Source organism: Ictidomys tridecemlineatus, chromosome 10 (genome assembly GCF_052094955.1).
Source record: "Ictidomys tridecemlineatus isolate mIctTri1 chromosome 10, mIctTri1.hap1, whole genome shotgun sequence".
Lineage (NCBI taxonomy): Eukaryota > Metazoa > Chordata > Mammalia > Rodentia > Sciuridae > Ictidomys > Ictidomys tridecemlineatus.
In genome coordinates, this window is record NC_135486.1 from 110,356,974 (window position 1) to 110,376,689 (window position 19,716).

The following is a 19,716-nucleotide window of genomic DNA, read 5'->3' on the forward strand; positions in this document are numbered from 1 at the left end:
TTGTCCAACTTCTCCTCCTCCCCAGTCCAACTGGAAGTGACTCTTCAGTCCTTCCAGTCCCCTGTGTGTCTCCTTTCAGGACACTAAGCACTTGGGACTCCTGTTAGGATTAGTCATACATTGCTTAACAATGGGGATACCTTCTGAGAAAGGCGCTAGGCGAAAATGAGAGAGTGCTCTTGCACAAACCTAGGTGGCGTGGCCTAGCACACACCCGGGCTGCTGGTATTTACATAGCGCATAGCTTATTGCTCCGAGGGACATGATGAGCAAAGTGATGTGAAATTAAGTCAAGCCAAAGAGAAACGAGGCAATCACGACAGCAGTAAACACAGATGCACGAGGCTGCTACCAGGCTAACATACATACTGCTTCACAGAGAACTTTTTAAAAATGTGTACAAGGAGTGCACTCCAAAATAACCGTGAAAGGATTTTTAAATTTTTAAAATTTCTTTGGTACCAAGAATTGAACTCAGGGGCTCTCAACCACTGAGCCACATCCCCAGCCCTTTGTATATTTTATTTAGAGACATCGTCTCACTAAGTTGCTTAGGGCCGCCCTAAGTTGCTGAGGCTGGCTTTGAACTTGCAATCATCCTGCCTCAGCCTCCTGAGCCTCTGGGATTACAGGTGTGCACCTCTGCATCTTCACAAATAAATGAACAGCACATTGCATCACTGTTCCATTGGCTACAGTGTTACTAGGTTGCAGGAGATTTTCAGCCACACTATTATCTTATGGGAACACTGTCATATTTGTGATTTAACATTGACTGAAACATTATTATGTAGCTCCTAACTGTACTGTGTAGGAGGTCCTCTTTTTGGCCATAGAATAGTTTCCTGATTCATCTTGGCCTTCCTCTCTTCGGTACCTGGCATGAAGCCTTAATGACAATAATTGTGGTTATAATAATAATAATAATAATAATAATAATAATAATAATAATAATTCCCCTGATTCCAAACTTTCTATATGTCAAGAACCAAACTAAACATTTTATATATCATTCAGCTCTATGCTTATGACCACTGACTGCACCATCTTGCAGATGGCTAAACAGCGAGTGGAGAGGTTAAATAAAGACTATATGGCCAGGCATGGTGGCATATACCTGAAATCCCAGCAACTTGAGAGACTGAGACAGAAGGATCACCAGTTTGAAGACAAGCTCAAAAACTTAGTGAGGCTCTCAGCAACTTAGTGAGACCCTGCCTCAAAATAAAAGAAATTTTTTTAAGGGTAGGGGTTGTAACTTGGTGGTAAAACACCCCTGGGTTAGATCCTCGTAATAATAATAATAATAAAGACCATATGGCAAAGAGTCTGTTCTGAACTCCCTGGAGGAAAACAGACCTCTCCCCATTCAGGGTGTGTCTGACTCTAGAGCCCACACCCTGTGCAGTGACCCCTTGGGGTAGCCCTGCAATGGCAGTGACCCAACCTCCATGGTGTGGAATAAGAAGCCAGAAGTCTTGTGTTTTTCTCCGTCTGTTGCTTGGCAGGAGGCCTTCGATGTGCTGGGCTTCAGTGCAGATGAGAAGATTGGGGTCTATAAGCTAACTGGGGGGATCATGCACTTTGGGAACATGAAGTTCAAGCAGAAGCCCAGAGAGGAGCAAGCTGAAGTGGACACCACTGAGGGTAGGTGTTGGGCTGGGTCTGTACAGGGGCCAGGCAGCTGGTGGCAGGAGTTCTCTGCTCTCCCAGCTTGATGGCCATTTCAGAGACATGTTGGAGATTCTCAGGCTCCCTGATGGCTGTAACCAAGGCATTCCCTGGACAGTCAGACATGGATCTTCTCAGAGAGGCAGAAAGAGTCAGAGTATGATCCCAGTTTCTATCCCCTACTTTGCCACTTGACCCTGAGAAAGTATGGAAACCACCTAAGATCTTTGTTTTCTTTTTGGCAAAACAGGGTCTCCCCCATGCTCCCTTTCCTCCTTCCAAGACCACACAGGAAGGTACTGGGTGTCCCTGGGCTTGATGCCATCTTCCTTTCTCTCATTCACTTTCTCCATCTCCACTCAGTGGCCGACAAAGTCGCCCATCTCATGGGACTCAATTCCGGGGAACTCCAGAAGGGCATCACCAGGCCCCGGGTCAAAGTAGGCAATGAGTTTGTGCAGAAAGGCCAGAACATGGAGCAATGCAACAACTCCATTGGGGCTCTGGGCAAGGCCGTCTATGACAAGATGTTCAAGTGGCTGGTGGTCAGGATTAACAAGACCCTGGACACCAAGATGCAGAGGCAATTCTTCATCGGGGTGCTGGACATTGCCGGCTTCGAGATCTTTGAGGTATGCCTGGTTTCCTGTTTGGTTTCTGCTTTGAGGTGGCCATCCTTTTGTGAGCTCCCCTTCACCATGGTTGTCTTGTTTCTTGCCTGGGAGCCTCAGGGATGGGACAATCTCAGATTGCCATTGGATCTCTGACTTTTGGACTCTAGAAATTTCCATCTTGTTTCTATGAAGCCAAGTCATAAAGAATGGTATAGACTATGGGCAGGGGCTGGGGCTCAATGGCAGAGTGCTTGCCTTAAATGTGTGAGGCTCTGGGTTCGATCCTCAGCACCACATAAAAATACATAAACAGAACAAAGACACTGTGTTCATGTATAACTTAAAAAAAAAAAAAAGAATGGTATAGACTTAATGGATAGAATGAGTAGATGCCAGAGCTGACATGTCCTGGTTCACAAGAGCTGATTGTTGAATTTTCAGGAATTTCAGGAATTCTGAAAGTTGACATTGTGTTGATCGCTTGAATATTTAGCTCATAGACACTGACAAACACTCAAAATCAGAGTGTCTTCTGGTTTAAGGGACAGGACTAGCTTTATCAGTATACTACAATTATTATATTTTTGGATATTGAGGATTGAACTCAGTGGCACTCGACCACTGAGCCACATCCCCAGCCCTATTTTGTATTTTATTTAGAGATAGGGTCTCACTGAGTTGCTTAGTCCCTCGCCATTACTTAGGCTGGCTTTGAACTTACAATTCTCCTGCCTCAGCCTCCCAAGCCACTGGGACCAGGAGTGCACCACTGTGCCTGGCCCTACAGTTATTTTTGTTCACCATGTGTGCTAGAGTCTAGGTGCCTGGGATTCAGGTCTCAGAATCCCCACTACAGAGAAGGGGAACAGAATCACATCTCACTGGGCTGCTGGGACCGTGATCTGGTTGGTGTCAAGGCACGGAGGGCCGTGCCTGATTCTGGTGGGCCTTCCACGCATCCTTGCTCATGCATGGCTTCCTCACCCACTCCTGGGAGCAGCTCTCTCTGAACCTGGGCTGATGACCTCTCTCTGTCCTCCCACCACAGTTCAACAGCTTCGAGCAGCTGTGCATCAATTTCACCAATGAGAAGCTGCAACAGTTCTTCAACCACCACATGTTCGTGTTGGAGCAGGAGGAGTACAAGAGGGAGGGCATCGAGTGGACCTTCATTGACTTTGGCCTTGATCTTCAGGCCTGCATCGACCTGCTGGAAAAGGTGACCTGCTTCTCTGAGAAGGGGCTTGGAGAGAGGCCATAGCCCTAACTGGGACATGACTCAGGAAAGGATGTCACTGGGGCAGACAGAAAGGTGGCAATTGGCCTTGGGGCAGTTAGTAATGACCTCAAGAATATATATTGTTTATTTCAATGTGGAAAAAAAAAGATAGGAAAAAGACATAACAAAATTTGAACAAAGTCTGTTCATAGTATTATATTCATGTTAACTTCCTGGTTTTTATCATTGAACACCTGGTGTTTAAATTCACATTAGGAGGGGTTGGGTCAAGGGTCTATGGGAAGGCTTTCTGTTATATGTGCAACATTGCAAGCCTGAAATTATTTCAATGTTAGAAGTTTTGATGTTGTTGTTGTTGTTGTTGTTGTTTTTAAAGGAAGGAAGAGAGGGAGGAAGGGAAGGAGGGAGGAGGGAAGGAAAGATTGATTCTGTCTCCTAGGCTTACCCTCGGTCAATTGTATTTAGGCATCAAGGCAACCAAGGGTCTCCACCATGGGCCCAGTCTGAGCCTCCCAGGAGGGTAGACTGTGAGCACAATCCCTGCACCGCTCAACACCTACAAATACTTTCCTGTTCAGCTATCCCAGAGCCTGAACTATCTTCATTCTTGAGCTTTGGGGTTAGGTGTTGCCCTATTTCATCAGTCCTCTTTTAAATCCAGACCCTCCTCCCATGTATAGGGGGCAAATGAGGTCCCTAACAGCATTTATGAGCACCTCATTTTGTGTGAAAAGAGACTTAGAACAGCATGAGGCCCCTGGTAGAAAGAGATAAAAAAGAATCAAAAGAAGAGCATTAGGTGTCATTGACTTCAGCATTTTTCTGAAGGTCAAGTGTGCCCAGGGCCACTGTTCCCATGGGTTAGCTTTTGAGGAGCTCTCTGGCCCCTTCAGTCTTTGGTCTCCCCTTCGGTTGGATTCAGTGGATTCCAGCCTCCTTCGTGTCTAAATGGCCGTAGTGTTTGAAGATGAGGACATGGAATACCAGGAGCTGTTCCCAGCTGTCATTGCCTAGAGTTCTGCTTCCTGGCCCTCCACATGGGTGTCTGGTTCATCTCCACCACTAGTCCCTGGCCAATACCAGTGTGGTCTCTTTGAGGTTCTGTGGCTTCTCCTAACACCATCCTGTCCTCTTCCCTCCTAGCCCATGGGTATCTTCTCCATCTTGGAGGAGCAATGTGTCTTCCCCAAAGCCACGGACGCCACGTTCAAGGCAGCCCTGTATGACAACCACCTGGGCAAGTCCAGCAACTTCCTCAAGCCCAAGGGAGGCAAGGGCAAGGGGCCTGAGGCCCACTTCGAGCTCGTCCATTATGCAGGCACAGTAAGTTCCAGCCTGGTGCCTTCTGGGACTACCTTCTGGCTGCTGGCCACCCCCAGCATTTAGGACCTGTTCTGCCCCTCCAGAGGTTCCTTCCATGATGTATAGGGGTTCTTAGCCAATTAAATGGACTCTGGCTCTTACCTCCTCATCACTAGTCCATCAGAAAATTCCAAAGCAATCCAGCAAAGGACTGGGGATCAGCCAGTAGATCATGCCATCAAACCTACCAGGGATGCCACAGTATCTATGGCCCTCAGTCTGATGGCCAAATGTCAGTCTTGGCCAGAAGTGACAGTGCTTTACCTTCCATGAGCCCATGAATTACTCCCAACTGAATAATTTGTCCCTCTGACAGCAGGTAGCAGCCAAAACAATAAGGCGACTTCTGTAGAGTAGCTTTTTTACTCATGACAAATGCAGTCCTTGGGAAAGAGGGAAATTAAGTGCAGTCAGGACTCAGGTTCTGTTTGTATAACGAAGAGGGGTTGTAATGTTCGTCCAGCCAGCTTATAAGAACATGTAGGATTTCCTAGGGATTTTGATATTGCTAGAAGGGCCAACACTCTTGTTACCAATAGAGTTTGTTGGGCCTCTTGGGTTTAACTGCAGGGAAACAGCTGCCTGAGGATAGCACTGTCAGGAAAGCCATGATTGCATTGGGCATCAGGGCCAAGATTTTATATCATCAACCATAACAACACCAATTACTCTCAAAATGGATCAGGCTGATACGCTGAGCAAACAGCAGGCTTGGAGCCAAATTGCAGTGCTCTGTCCTCGCCTTTCCCACTGAATGAGAAGAGTTCCATATTTATAGCAATGAAATATTTATTTAAAGTCAAGGCCCTAGAATAAGGCACTAAGATGATTAATGTTGATATGCTGAATAGGAGTTGGAAAACCCAAAGGTTGTGGCTTCTCATCTACTTTCTTGAGTCTTCAGTGCTCAGTGGAAGGATCTGGGGCCACATGGCAAAATGGAAAATGGAAATTAGTATGTATCCAATTACTTGCATATATGGAGCCCCCAATCCTGGGGCTGCCTCCTTCCACCAGGCAATGACCCTATAGCATTATCATAGGGAACATATGCTCCTCAGAAAAGAGATACCTGAAGCCTCTGGAGAGATTTCTTCATGTAGGTCAGGATTCCTCCTGCCATGGCCATTCACTCACAGCAAGCCCAGAAGACCTGAGACTAGGGGAGGCTCAGTGTAGCTGTCAAAGGTCACAGCCCAGGAGAGAGTAGCCAGGGAGTCCTGGTGCATGGGCAGCACTGAGAGATGGAGTGTCCTAGATAGACAAACTGCAAATGCCCAAGAAACTAGATAACGAGGTCCCCAGCTCAGACTGGGACTCAGCCATCCCAGACACCATGAAATGCATCAGGACAAGAACCAAAGCTCCAAGAGAGGGGACAGAAAGCTGGTCCTGGGAGCCCATAGCAGGCAGAGCATTAGGTGGAGGTTCCAGGTATAGGACCTGGAAAGGGGAGGCTGGGCCCCAAGCTTACCCACTGGCATTTGCCTCTCCCTCCAGGTTGGTTATAACATCACGGGCTGGCTGGAGAAGAACAAAGACCCCCTGAATGAAACAGTGGTGGGCTTGTTTCAGAAATCAACTCTGGGACTCCTGGCCCTTCTCTTCAAAGAAGAGGAGGCTGCAGGTATGACTGGCCTCTCCTGATGTCCAGTCTTCCTAGTCTGTTGCCCTTTAATAGCCAAAATGGGGAGAAAGAAATAAAACTCTGTTATTCAACTCTTGTTGAATGAGGAACAAGTAAATGAATGAATGACAAGAAGCTCAAGGTAGGCCATGGTTGATCCTACAATAGAAAGATGTCGAAGGGTGGAGCCTCCATCAGCTGAACTGATCATTGGTCCTGCATCAGCTCTAGGCAGAACGATGCTGCTTTGTAAAAGCTGACACCCAAATGCCCTGTGCTTATTTTTTGTTCCCCACTCTCTTGTCTGAAGCAAATGTCAAGCCCAGCACTACTCTCTAGCCCCCATGTAGCCCAAAGGGGAACATCCCAGGTGGAAGCTGCCCCAAGGGATTGCCACTCAATTAGGCATAAAATGCCAATCCTCTTGGGCTCAGTGACATTTCATCACCAATAAACACATGCTTCCTCCTTCATGGGAAAAGTCTCAAAGACCTTGTGCCAGTCCTAAAGTACAAAGAGCTATATGCTTTTCTGGGGGCACAGAATCCCTCTGACAATTACACCACAGTCAGCCCATCTGCCAACTCCTTGGTAGATTTCATTTTCCTGGTGTCAAGGGTTTTACCTCATTTAGTCCCATGAAAAGTCTCTTTTGCGGGGGGGCGGGGGGGGAGATTGAACTCAGGGCACTCCACCATGAGCCAACCACATCCCCATCCCTATTTTGTATTTTCTTTAAAGACAGAGTCTCAGTGAGTTGTTTAGCGCCTTACTGTTGCTGAGGCTGGCTTTGAACTCGTGATCCTCGTGCCTCAGCCTCCCGAGCCACTGGGATTACAGGCGTGCGCCACTGTGCCTGGCCATCCCAAGAAATTTTTTTTTTTAACTTCAGAAAATGCATGTGCTTTGGCCCAGAACACTTAATGGTGCTACTGGCCCCTGTGCTGGGTACTGATGCAAAACATGCTTGTCTCTTCCTCAGCTGGAAGCAAGAAGCAGAAAAGAGGGTCCTCCTTCATGACAGTCTCCAACTTCTACAGGGTGAGTAGGTGCTGCCCAGAGGCCTCCTAGAGTCCAGTGTTCCTATCCCTCCCTTTCAGTGGTGTGATGGTCTAGCTGCTCTTTCATAGCCAAGGGCAGTTTTTTGCCTTTGAATGGAGAGGTGTCTTATTTAAGGAGTCTGTCTTTCTTTCTTTCTTTCTTTCTTTCTTTCTTTCTTTCTTTCTTTCTTTCTTTCTTTCTTTCTTTCTTTCTTTCCTTTCTTTCTTTCTTTCTTTTTTGTACAAGGGATTGAACCCAAGGGTCCTTAATCATCCCCAGCCCTTTTTACTTTTTATTTTGAGATAGGGTCTCACTAAGTTGCTTAGGGCCTTGCTAAATTGCTGAGGCTGGCTTTGAACCTGCAATCCTCCTGCCTTAGCCTCCTGAGCCACTGGGATTACAAATGTGCAACACTAGACCTGTCTTTTTTCCCTTCCAAAGAGGCCACAGAATCATAGGATCACCAGATGGGAAAGACCCTTAAAGAGGGTCCTGTCCAATTATATACTTTTCAGACTGAAACCTGGAGAATTAAAGGAATTTTTACAACATGGCAAACAAAGATATCAATGCCCAGTCCAGGGCAGTGGTATATGCCTGTAGTACTACCTACTCAGGTGGCTTACCAGGTAGGAGGATGCCTTGAGTCCAGGGAGTTGGAGCCAGCCTGGGAAACACAGAAAGACCCTGTCTCAAAAAAAAAAAAAAAAAAGTTAAGATATTAGCGCCAAGACCTTGTGTCCAAGAAGTGACTGACAGGACTTCTGAGCTGGCCACAACTTCCACAAAGTTTGGTCATTACTGGAAATATGTGACAGAGTGCAGATGTACAGTCAACAAGGAAAGGCTGAGTGAAGACTTCAGTATTTCCCAAGGTTTAGGCTGCCCCCGAGTCGAGTGGGCCACCTTACCAGTCACAAGCCATGGAAAAGGGGCCCTCTGTTGGGGAAGTTAATAGAAGGCAGGATCTTGCCCACTTAGACCCTGTGGTCCTTTCTAATACTGAGATCCTACGTGAACCAGCCCTGGATCAGGAGAGGCCTTGTTTCTGAGAAATCATATCCCCTTGGACCTTGCGAATAGCTCTGTCCAACAGAACTTTCTGCAGGGGTGGAAACGATCCCTTCAACACTGTCCAGTATGATGGCCACTAACCCCATGTGGCTACTGAGTACTAGAAAAGTGGCTGGTGTGACCTGAGCACTGATTTTAATTTTAACTTATTTAAACTCCAACTACTTCTGAGTGTGAACTGCCCAATAATACCAATGCTGAGTCTTACTTCCTGTTTTTCTTTTTTCTCCATCCCCAGGAGCAGCTGAACAAGCTGATGACCACCCTCCACAGCACTGCCCCCCATTTTGTCCGCTGTATTGTCCCCAATGAGTTTAAACAGTCAGGTACATGGTGGGGTCATGTCTCCCTGCTGAAACACCGAGGGTCTGTGAAGTTAGCATTCATTCCCAATTATGTCCACCTTTAATCGCCAGGGCTGATGAGGACCAAAGAAGGCTCAGAAAGAATCCCCAACAACAGTTCATCCAAAACTCATGTTCTAGCTGCTTTATAAAGCAGAATGGTGACTACCCAGCCAGAAATCACAGTCAGGGAGTAAACTTTAAGCACTGGTTAAATTGTGGGGGATCTGGGGACCCCCTGGACAGTGATAGGAGAGGACTGGAATTGACAGCATAGTTGTCTAATTCAGCTTCCTTGGGTGGCAAAGACTGGACTGTCTCACCCCAAAGCAGTGACTTTCCATTCTGTGTTTCCTCTCTTGGCAGGTGTGGTGGATGCCCACCTGATCATGCACCAGTTAGCTTGCAATGGTGTCCTGGAAGGCATCCGTATTTGCAGGAAGGGCTTCCCAAACAGGCTGCAGTACCCAGAGTTCAAACAGAGGTGAGTGGTGTGTCTCCCTGACGCCTTGCACGCAGAGCTCTGTGTTTGAGGGATTGACTAGCAGATCAGTAGAGTCCCATGATAGCACTGTGGACTCCCTGCCTCGTTGTCGCTGCTTTAGTGAGTGTTGGCCCAACTTTCAGCTACCAGCACCTGCACTTCTTAGGCTCCTGGAGCCTGTTTTGCCCCTCCCTGGAAGACTGAAAGTCTTAGGAATTACAAAAGACTCAGCTCCCTCCTGCTCCCAGTGGGCTAAGTCTGGCTTTCAGCCAGTATCATACTGGAAAAGGTTGAACAAGGGTTCTTCAGGTTTAAAAAAAGAAGAAGTCCCAATAGGTAGGAAATTTGATGTAAATTTCCATGGTGTAAATACTGGCCATCTTCCTCAGTAGCATTAAGATCCTATTGCCCGGCCTGGGGATGTGGTTCAAGCAGTAGCAGGCTCGCCTGGATGCGTGCGGCCTGGGTTCGATCCTCAGCACCATACAAATAAAGATGTTGTATCTGCCGAAAACTAAAAATAAATATTAAAATTTCTCTCTCTCTCTCTCTCTCTCTCTCTCTCTCTCTCTCTCTCTCTCTCTCTCTCTCTCAAAAAAAAAAAAAAATTCTATTGCCCTTTGAGACCCCTACCTTGATAACATGGCTTTCTGCCCACTTCCCGATACTGCCACTTACCAAATAAATGACTTATACTTGAATTTTTGTCTGAAGGTTGGCACCTGGGGAAACTAAGCTAAGATCCTCACCTTAGCGATGACCTTCTTCCACACCCCAACTTCATAGAACACATGGCCACAGATAGAAGGACCAAAAAGATCACTAGAAGTCACCTTGTCATTAGAAGTTCCTCCCTCTAAAGTTCTCAACTGGGGAAGGACTTGTCCACTATCACAAAGGAGGCTACTGACAGTTCAGGAAAAGAATGTGTCCTCTGCCTGGGCCAGTGCTCTTTTCTGTACTCCCAGCTCTATCAGGAAGGAAAGGACTTTGGTTTCTTCATTTCTTGGAATACTTCTTCTAGGAAATCCCAATGCACACCAACACTTACCCCCAAGTTGTAGCCCTTGTGCCAAATTCTATCATCCATCTGCCTAACCTGGGTATCTATAAATCAAGCCTAATGCCTGTCTGTAAGACTCTCAAAGATCGGTGGATAATGCATGGATGTACTTTGTGTGCTGCCCATTTGGGTATGATGATAACTATCATCCTCTATCTCCTGGCAGGTACCAAGTGCTGAACCCCAACGTGATTCCCCAAGGGTTTGTGGACAACAAGAAGGCCTCAGAGCTGCTTCTTGCAGCCATCGAACTAGATACCAATGAATACAAAATTGGACATACAAAGGTAGGTGTTCTGGTGGGTATGTCCTCCCAACACCCACTCTGCTTTGCCCCAAGAAGGTGGGCTTCAGAGTACAAGCTATAGCTCAATCGCTGGGCAAGCCCCTCAGCCAATAAGAGCCTCAGTTTTCAGCTCTGAAAAATCAGAGCTGACAATACCAGTTTCACAGGATTTGGGGTTATTAGTGGCAGCTCACATAGAACCCAGCTCAGCACAAAATGGTACTCAGTCAATGGTAGGATATTTCTTAGAACTGTAGGAAGTCCCAGTTTCTAAAAATAAAAAGAGCCTATCAGAATGGAGGTCCTGGATCTGATGGAGCATGGCAGTGTGTGTGGGAAGGGCCTGACTAGTGAAGCCCCATAATCCCAGCTCACCCACATGGGGAGTCTCAGTCCCTGAGCTGGCAGGTGACTCAGGCAAAGTGGCCTCCTGATCCTGAGTCATGGGGCCTGGGCCACCCTGTGTCTGTCCCATTTCCTGCTCTTCTAGGAAAAAAGGAAAAAGTCCTGTCAGAATGGTGAGGACTATTCAGGTCAGTGGTACAAGACACCCATCTACAGTGGCCTCACCAGACTGGGCCCCAACATGAGTCAGGAGTACCAGGCTCAATGCCTGCCTCTGTGGGACCACAAGTGGATCACTTCCTTCTCCAAGTCTCACGTGTGATGCAGGTCTGATGTGGGAGCTTCTAGCCTGCACAGATCTCCAATGCATCCGGTCACTCTATGAATGCTCTTAGAGCACCTACTGTGTGCCAGGCAAGGCACAGACTTGAGGGATCCATGACGAGGACAGGATGAGTCTCCAGCTCCCTGGGTTTGCTTTACAACATTGTGTGTAGATCTATAACACAGCCAGAACGGCTTGCTCTGGCCTCCTTCGTAATTAGAATGTGCCGTGTGTAGCTACGTTGACTTATGGAGGACACTTGAGGTTTTGTCACAGAATCATTGAATACTTGAGCTGAAAGAACCTTGGATACCAATGTGCCACTCCTTTCCCCACCCACCTTTGACAGATTGGAAACTTAAGAAAGCCTGGAGATGGGGGTGGAGGCAACGTCACAGAACTAGGCAGGACAGTAGGCATCTAGGCCCATGTGGCCTAAAAACCAAAATCTGACACAGTCACTTGCTGAACAGCTGTACCTTGGTTCCAGAGAAAGGCAGGGCTCTTGGAGACAGCTTTGCTCCCCAAAGACCAGGCAGACTCTGGCAGCAGGGGCAGAACAAAGAATAGGATGGTTCTACCTGTAGACTCTTTCCCTGTCCTTGGTGGTGGCTCACGTGGGCCCCATGCCCAGCCACAGACCACATGCCCCCAAGACCACACCTCAAAGCCAATTAGTGTTGAAATATCAAGAAACACTTTATGACACCAAGATCAATTTCTCTGTGCTGTGATGTCTAGCTTATTAGGAGGAGTTTCTTGAAGAGTGGGGGGTGGGACACTTTCCTATTCTTTTTCCATTGAGACTCATTTGGTGGGGGATCTCATGGAATTGGAGGATTTGGGGGTTCTGTAATTAGCACTCTCGCTGGAGAGGAGGAAGGCCTAGCTCCCCACAAGAGAAAGGTTTGATCAAGGTCCCATAACACATTGAAGGCCCACTAAAGCCAGCATGCAGGTCATCATACCTCCTATCCTTCTACAAGTTTCTACCATTCTATTTCAAATATGTAAAAAGATATTACATTATCAAACATAATGAAAGAGCACCCACGAATCCACTTAAAAGCCCAGAATATAACCTTTGCTCCCCACTCCCAGGAGTAACCCCTGTTCTGAACTTTTACATTAACCATACCCTTGCCTTTTAAAACATAGTTTTCTTGCATATTCAGATTGCCCCAGGTGTTGCTTGGTTTTGAGTTTCATGGAAGTATCATACTTTGGTGTCCACTTCTATAACTTTCCTCTATGATGTCATTTCATCAATTAACTGTTGCTGAGATTCATTCTTGTTGATACATGACCTTCATTCATTGTCACTGCCACACCCTGTGGCTTTGGATGATCACATTTCTACTTTCTTCTTTCCATTTTTTTCTCAGTTACCAACCATGCTGCTATGGTCATCCTTGCCTGTGGTTCCTTATAGGAGATTCTCTGGAACAAAGCCATGCCTTAGAATTATCTGGGGGATTCTAAAAATTACCAAACCCTGAGCCCCATCCCCAAACTTCTATTTGAAATCCCCCACGCACAGGCCTCAGCATCTTCCAAAAGTCCTGCCAACAGGTGTGATGCGCATCCACGGTTGAGATAAAGGCCTGAGTAATGTGCAAACACCCAACTTGATGAAGGAATGCCAAACAGTTTTCCAGAATGCTAGTACCAGTTCACCCTCCCCTTTGTCTACACCCTCGTGAACACCTGTTTTATCACAAGTCTTAAGCATTGCAGGACTAGGCTGGGGCAAATGGCTTCTTGTTGACCTTGATTTGTGTTTCTCTGAGGGTGGGTATTTCCAGCTCTTTCTAACACATTGCAAAGCTGACCTTGTTTTCCTGGGGATAAGTCCCACTCACTCACTGCTACTTGAAGCCTGAGGCCAAGTAGCCCTAGTAAAACCATCTTATTTTCATGAGAAATTTAATTCCCCTCCCCCCAAACTCTCCCCCTCTCCCTCCACCCAGATCCCATGGGACGCTGATGCAATGATTCTGTCTAAAGTCTGCTTTACATGATGGTGAAGAAGGAAGGCCCCTTGCTACCCTGGCTGCAGGGCAATCATCATATTATATAAGGATCTATCACATTTTACTTGGAGCCTTGCAGAACTCTTTTACCTATTATCTCATTTAATCCTTATAGCAATCTTCTAAGGAAGGGATTTGCATCCCCATTTCACAGAAGAGGAATCGAGACTGAGATGTGTCCAAGGTGACCCATCTAGGAAATGCAAAGCTGGAACTGGAGTCCAGCTGACTCCCAGAGAAGCCAGGGACACACTGACAAGAGGAAGCTGATGTTAATGCTGGCAGAGGTGTCCAGAGCTGGCCCCCTGTTTCCATGGAAACTTAAACATCAGCACCAGCACCAGCGGGTCTCTTAATTTCAAGACATGATGGCTCTTTGATTTAAAACTTCCCCAAGTAGCTGCCATTGGGAGATGGCTGGACTTTTTTCAGACAAGTGCCTCTTCTCCAGGTGTTCTTCAGAGCGGGCATCCTGGCCAAGCTTGAGGACATGAGGGACGAGCGTCTGGCCAAGATCATGACGTTGCTGCAGTGTCGACTTCGGGGTTTCCTCATGAGGGTCGAGTTCAAGAAGATGCTGGAACGAAGGTAGCACTCACAGACACCCACAGGGAAGGAGCACCACAGGCACATGAGGTGGTCAGCACCTACGGCTATACCACATGGTGGGAGAAGGGCAGATGCTCATGTCCTTGTCAGTGCCCAGAACCCCATTGAGGGGCTGTCTTAGTTTCCTGAGGCTGCTATAATTGAGTACCACCCTCTGGGTGGCTTGAAACCATGGGAATTCATGCTATCATGGTTCTGGAGGCCAAAAATCCAAGTCAAGGGGTGGACAGGGATATGTTCCTTCTGAAGCCTGGGTGGGGAGGGTCCTTTCTTGCCTCCTCCAGTCCTGGTAGCCCCAGGTGTTCCCTCGCTGCAAAGCTGTATCATGCCAATCCCTACCTATGTCTCCATTTGGGATTCTCCCTATGGGGCCATGTCACTGTCCCTCTCTTTTCTTTTTTTTTTTTTCATACCAGGGATTGAACTCAGGGGCACTCGACCACTGAGCCCCATCCCCAGCCCTGTTTAGTATTTTATTTAGAGATAGGGCCTCACTGAATTGCTTAGCACCTAGCGATTGCTGAGGCTGGCTTTGAACTTGTGATCCTCCTGCCACTGGAATCACAGGTGTCACCACCACGCCTGGTTCATCATCCCTCTTTCTATAAAAGCACCAGTTACCTTGGATTAAGGACCACCCTCCACCCACATGACCTCGTCTTAACTAATTACATCTGCTCAGACCCTATTTCATAAGGTCACATTCACAGGCACTGGGGGTTAGGGCTTGAGGAGGAGCATATCTTTTCGGGGGGTGGGGGGGACACAATTCAACCACTAACAGAGAGCAACTGATACAAACCCTTCTCTCCCCAACCTACTGAGTCACATTCACAGCCTTTACCTTACTTGATCTATATAATGGCTCAGTAGGGGGTTGTGGTAGGACCAGCACCCCCATTTTACAGATGTGGAAACCAATGTCAGAGTGGTTAAGGAACTGGACCAGATACAGAATCAGGAACAGAACTCAGTGTTTCTCATTCCAAATCCCTACCCTTGGAATTTGTTTTTTTTTCATCATTTCCCTAATGTGGTCATTTAAAAATTGCTGGGTCAGTGGCAGTTGGCCTGTGGTTGACTCTGGCTCTTTGTGGTCATAGTATTAGTTATGAATTCCTGTTACCCACCAGCAGGTCCTCTGTGACCCTGGCTGAAAGCAAGGACACCTCAGTTAGGGGCCAAGAGGAGGGATGTTGACCCTCATATCAACAAATGGGGGAAGCCCTCAGAGAATGACAGTCTATTTGAATGAAGCCACAGAGGACAGGGAAAGGGTGGGTTCCAGAAACTTTGCAGATTAAAGGGATTCAGAGACTAGTGGGTGATTTCTGATAAGAAAACTGAAGGAGAGAGAGTGCAGGAGTAAACCAGGGGTCTGTTTCATCCTCGAGCTCCGTCAGGGTCCACCTCACCTCCCCTAACCCATTGCAGGGCTTGGATCCCAGCCTGAGTCTCGCTGCCCCAGACCACGTAGGCAATGCTGGGTCTTGAGAAAGCACTTTAGTGTCTAGAGAAAATAAATCTATGGGCTTCTCTGCCCCAAACTTCTTGCCTGGGGAGACTAGGCCCTGACACATTTGAACTCATGAAATCCTGGATTTATTTTTCAGATTAGGCCTGAAAGTCATCCAGAGGAATGTGCGCAAGTTCCTACAGCTGCGTTTGTGGGGCTGGTGGAAGCTATACAACAAGGTGAGGGCTGGGGGGCAGGACAGTGGAGCCAGCTGCTGCCTGGGGCTGAAGAAGTGGGGCAAAGCTGGATCCTGGGCAGCGGTGTCCCTCGGGGAAGGAGGCCCGGGAGGCTGTAGGAACAGCCTGAAAATGAGAACCTAAGAAAAATCATGCTGTGCCTTCCCACCTTCCATTTTATCCCTCTAAATAAAATCACTTAGGATGGAGAGAGCCTCCACCCACCCTATCCTATGCCACCCCAAAAGTAGTTTGAGTTATTAACCCAGATTCCCCTAAGTATGTTGTGGCTATTTAAATCCTTTCAGTGAGTTCTTGGCCTCAGAACTTGAAGGAGCTCAGGAAATGATGGAATGGGACCTCACCCTTCCCAGGTTTTCCCAAGACAGTAGCGAAGGCATTGTGAGCAACCAGGTGGCTCTCAATCCCCGCAGGAGGTCACAAGCCATTCCACCATGTGGGAGTCCATTCATGTCTACTGTGGAGCCACCATTAAAAGGAGCATACCGGGGCTGGGGTTGTAGCTCAGTGTTGGAGAGCTTGCCAAGCATGTGTGAGGCACTGGGTTCAATTCTCAGCACTAATATAAATAAATAAAATAAAGGTCCATCAACAACTAAAAAAAATATTAAAATAAAAAAAAGGAACATATTACGGGGCACAGTCGGGCATACATCCCAATGGCTTGGGAGGCTGAGGCAGGAGGATCACAAGTTCAAAGCTAGCCTTGGCAACTTAGCACAGCCCTAAGCAACTTAGTGAGAGCCTGTCTCAAAATAAAAAATAAAAAATAAAAAGAGCTGGGGATGTGGAGAGAAGCATCTTTGTAAGCTACATTTATGTATGTATGTATGTATTTACTGTACCAGAGATTAAACCCAGGGGCACTTAAGCACTAAGCCACATCCCCAACCCCCACCCCTTTTTTATTGTATACGGACTCAATGCCTTTATTTGTTTTTATGTGGTGCTAGAATTGAACCCAGTACCTCACACCTGTGAGGCAAGTGCTCTACCACTGAGCTACAACTCTAGTCCAACCCTTTTTATTCTTTTTTTTTTCAAAAGAATATTTGTTTTTTAGTTGTAGTTGGACACAATACCTTTATTTTGTTTACTTTTAGGTGGTGCTAAGGATAGAACCAGGGCCATGCACATGCTAGGCAAGTGCTCTACCACTGAGCCACAACCCCAGCACCACACCCCTTTTTATTCTTATTTTGAGACAAGATCTCACTTAAGTGGCTGAGGCTGGCCTCAAACTTGCAATCCTTCTGCCTCCAGAGCTCCTGGGATTACAGGTGGGCGCCACCATGCCCAGCTCAAAGGGTTTTTATGTAATGCTTGGATCCATCTCCTTCCCCTTACTATATGTGTCACCCTTTGGAATATCTAGATCAACAGCCTTTAAGGGTCATCCTGTGCAGGACACAGTGACAACAGATGAGGAGGAGGCTGAGGCTGGGAGTTTCCCTGCTCCTCACTAATTAAATGTGACAGATCAAGGTCCTATTCTAATTAGTTTTTCAAAATCCTTTACTCTTAAGTGTTTTAACTAAGCTCTAATCTTATTTAACTAAGCCAGACAGGACGGGTCAATGTGTGTGGGGTGGGGGAGGCAACACTTGAATCCATTTCCACAGATTAAAAAGAGTTGCATGGCTGCAGGTTGTGGTGCTTATGATGACCTCCAATGTGCACATGGCCTCTGTGGCATCCCAGATCCCCACCTTTACCTGTTGTCTTCCCTGAGAGGCCATGCTGCCTGGCAAATCCATTTCCACAGCGTCTGACATTCTTGGAAATGGATCTATTATGCTCCCTGGTGGCCTTTGTCCCTGGCTCTCCTCAGTATGGAATGAGCAGGAGGGGTAGAAGAGAGATCTTTGAGAGGTCCACACACTAACAGGACAGAGGAATATAAGTGATGCCACCTCAGGACCCTGGCACTCTGATGCAGGGTGAGAAGTGCCAAGGAAATTGAGAGGTCCAGATAGATGTCGTGGTGCAGGCCAACAGCAACTGCCCAACAGTAAAGAATGGCCAGCCCTACAGACATGGGGACAGCCAGCATGGGCCAGAAGCAGGGAATACCTGCAAGCCAGCACATGGGATAAGCAGGAGCTACTATGTGGAAGGCCTGGGAGGCCAGGTTGAGAGTTGGGACTTTGTGTTATAAAGAAGATGAAGTGGGAGGCAGCAAAGAGGGACACACAGAGAAACAAAGTGACAGAGAAACAGAAAGGATAGAGAGAGAATATGAGAGAAAGAAAGTATACAAAAGGTACCCAAAAGGCATGGCAAAGGTATACATAGGGGCACCTGGATAATGAGGAACATCTAACTTCATGTCTCTTGGGATTAAGGAGCATCCTAAAAATTGGTCCTAAAGGGCTGGGGATATAGCTCAGTGGTAGAGGGTTTGCATAGCAAGGATGAGGCCCTGGGTTCAATCCCTAGTACCAAGGGATGGGGGAGAATTGGTCCTAATCAAGTATGGGCCTTCTTTGTGAGGAGAGAGGTACTTTGTGGCAAGGAACTAGGACTGATAGCATCTGTAGAGAGGCACTGTTCCTGCAAAACTATAACCACAGTGGTGTTCTGAGGTCAAGTCTGAGGCAGACACCCCTTGGCCCATCACCTAGGCCCCTGGCAAAGCCCACCCTCCTAACACTCTGGTGTTGCCTATTGCCCAGGTCAAGCCACTCCTGAATGTGGCTCGGCAAGAGGAGGAAATGAAGGCCAAGGAGGAGGAGCTGAGGAATGCCATGGCCAAGGCTCAGGAACTGGTAGACAAGGTCAAGGATCTGGAAGAGAAGACAGCCACACTCAGCCAGGAGAAGAAGGACCTCACCATCCAACTGCAGGCCGTATGTGGGGTCCTGGGGGTTGCTTCAGTCAGACTCAGGGAGGGAGAGAGAATGAGCTCTTTGAGAAGCTTTCCCTTCATTACAATGAAACTCCACAGCCTTCTCTTTCCCTTCACTACATATCACCACTGATGCAACCACCAAAAAGTTTCCATGAATTATTTGCACACTCAGCCAGCTGGGCCCATTTCACTATGGGCCCTGTGCATGAAAACTATCTTTCCAGGAATGGTGACATGGACTCATGACATGGACACACAGCAGGGGCAGCAGATACAGTGGCAAAATATGACTGATTATGGGGAGCTTGAGCTCCCTTGACTTCCACGCCACCCTGCTGAAAACTTAAGCTCCCCTTATAACCTCGGGTCTCATTAAAATGCAGATTCAGATGCAGCAGATCTCAGGCAGGGCCTAAATTTGCTTCCATAGGCTGAAAATATAACTCTGTGGTAGAACCTTGCCTAGCTTATGTGAGGCTGTTGGGTTGATCCCCAGGACCACCAAGATATAAAGTTTTGCTTCCAGACCAAGCTATTGCTGCTGGTCCAGGAACCACATTCCTAAACAATGCTCTGTCGAATATCTCACAAAAGAAGCTCAGAGACAGCCAGGCCCCTCCACTAACCCCCAGGGCATGTGCCGAGGGTCAGGAGCCTGAGGCTTGTCCACTGTCTTGGGATAGCCCTTTGAGTCCCTGTGGGTAAATGGACTATGTTTGATAGAGACCCTTTCTTCCAACAGGAGCAGGAGAACCTGATGGATGCAGAGGAGCGCCTGACCCAGATGATGAAGTCCAAGATGGAGCTGGAGAGCCAGATCTCTGACATGCGGGAGCGGCTGGAGGAGGAGGAGGGCACATCGGCCTCGTTGAGTGCCAGCAAGCGCAAGCTGGAGGGGGAGCTGAGTGACCTCAAAAGGGACCTGGAGGGCCTGGAAACCACGCTGGCCAAGACAGAAAAAGAGAAGCAGGTGAGCAGCTTCCTGGGTCTACCATGCTCCTCTCAAACTAGGGCACCCCCTAGCCCACTCACCT

The 19,716-nt window shown here is 47.6% G+C and overlaps 1 protein-coding gene across 1 annotated transcript in view; it reads left to right on the plus strand.

The window, feature by feature from the left end:
- Myh16 (myosin heavy chain 16) overlaps window positions 1-19,716 on the plus strand; it is a 59,131-nt gene that overhangs the window by 10,612 nt on the left and 28,803 nt on the right. The window contains exons 10-22 of the mRNA XM_078023727.1: window positions 1,509-1,647; window positions 2,035-2,303; window positions 3,334-3,504; window positions 4,669-4,848; window positions 6,388-6,514; window positions 7,497-7,555; window positions 8,868-8,955; window positions 9,340-9,457; window positions 10,687-10,807; window positions 13,961-14,097; window positions 15,732-15,813; window positions 18,507-18,680; window positions 19,425-19,652. Of these exons, the coding sequence (XP_077879853.1) occupies window positions 1,509-1,647; window positions 2,035-2,303; window positions 3,334-3,504; window positions 4,669-4,848; window positions 6,388-6,514; window positions 7,497-7,555; window positions 8,868-8,955; window positions 9,340-9,457; window positions 10,687-10,807; window positions 13,961-14,097; window positions 15,732-15,813; window positions 18,507-18,680; window positions 19,425-19,652 (1,893 nt within the window). The remainder of the gene's footprint in view (window positions 1-1,508; window positions 1,648-2,034; window positions 2,304-3,333; window positions 3,505-4,668; window positions 4,849-6,387; window positions 6,515-7,496; window positions 7,556-8,867; window positions 8,956-9,339; window positions 9,458-10,686; window positions 10,808-13,960; window positions 14,098-15,731; window positions 15,814-18,506; window positions 18,681-19,424; window positions 19,653-19,716) is intronic.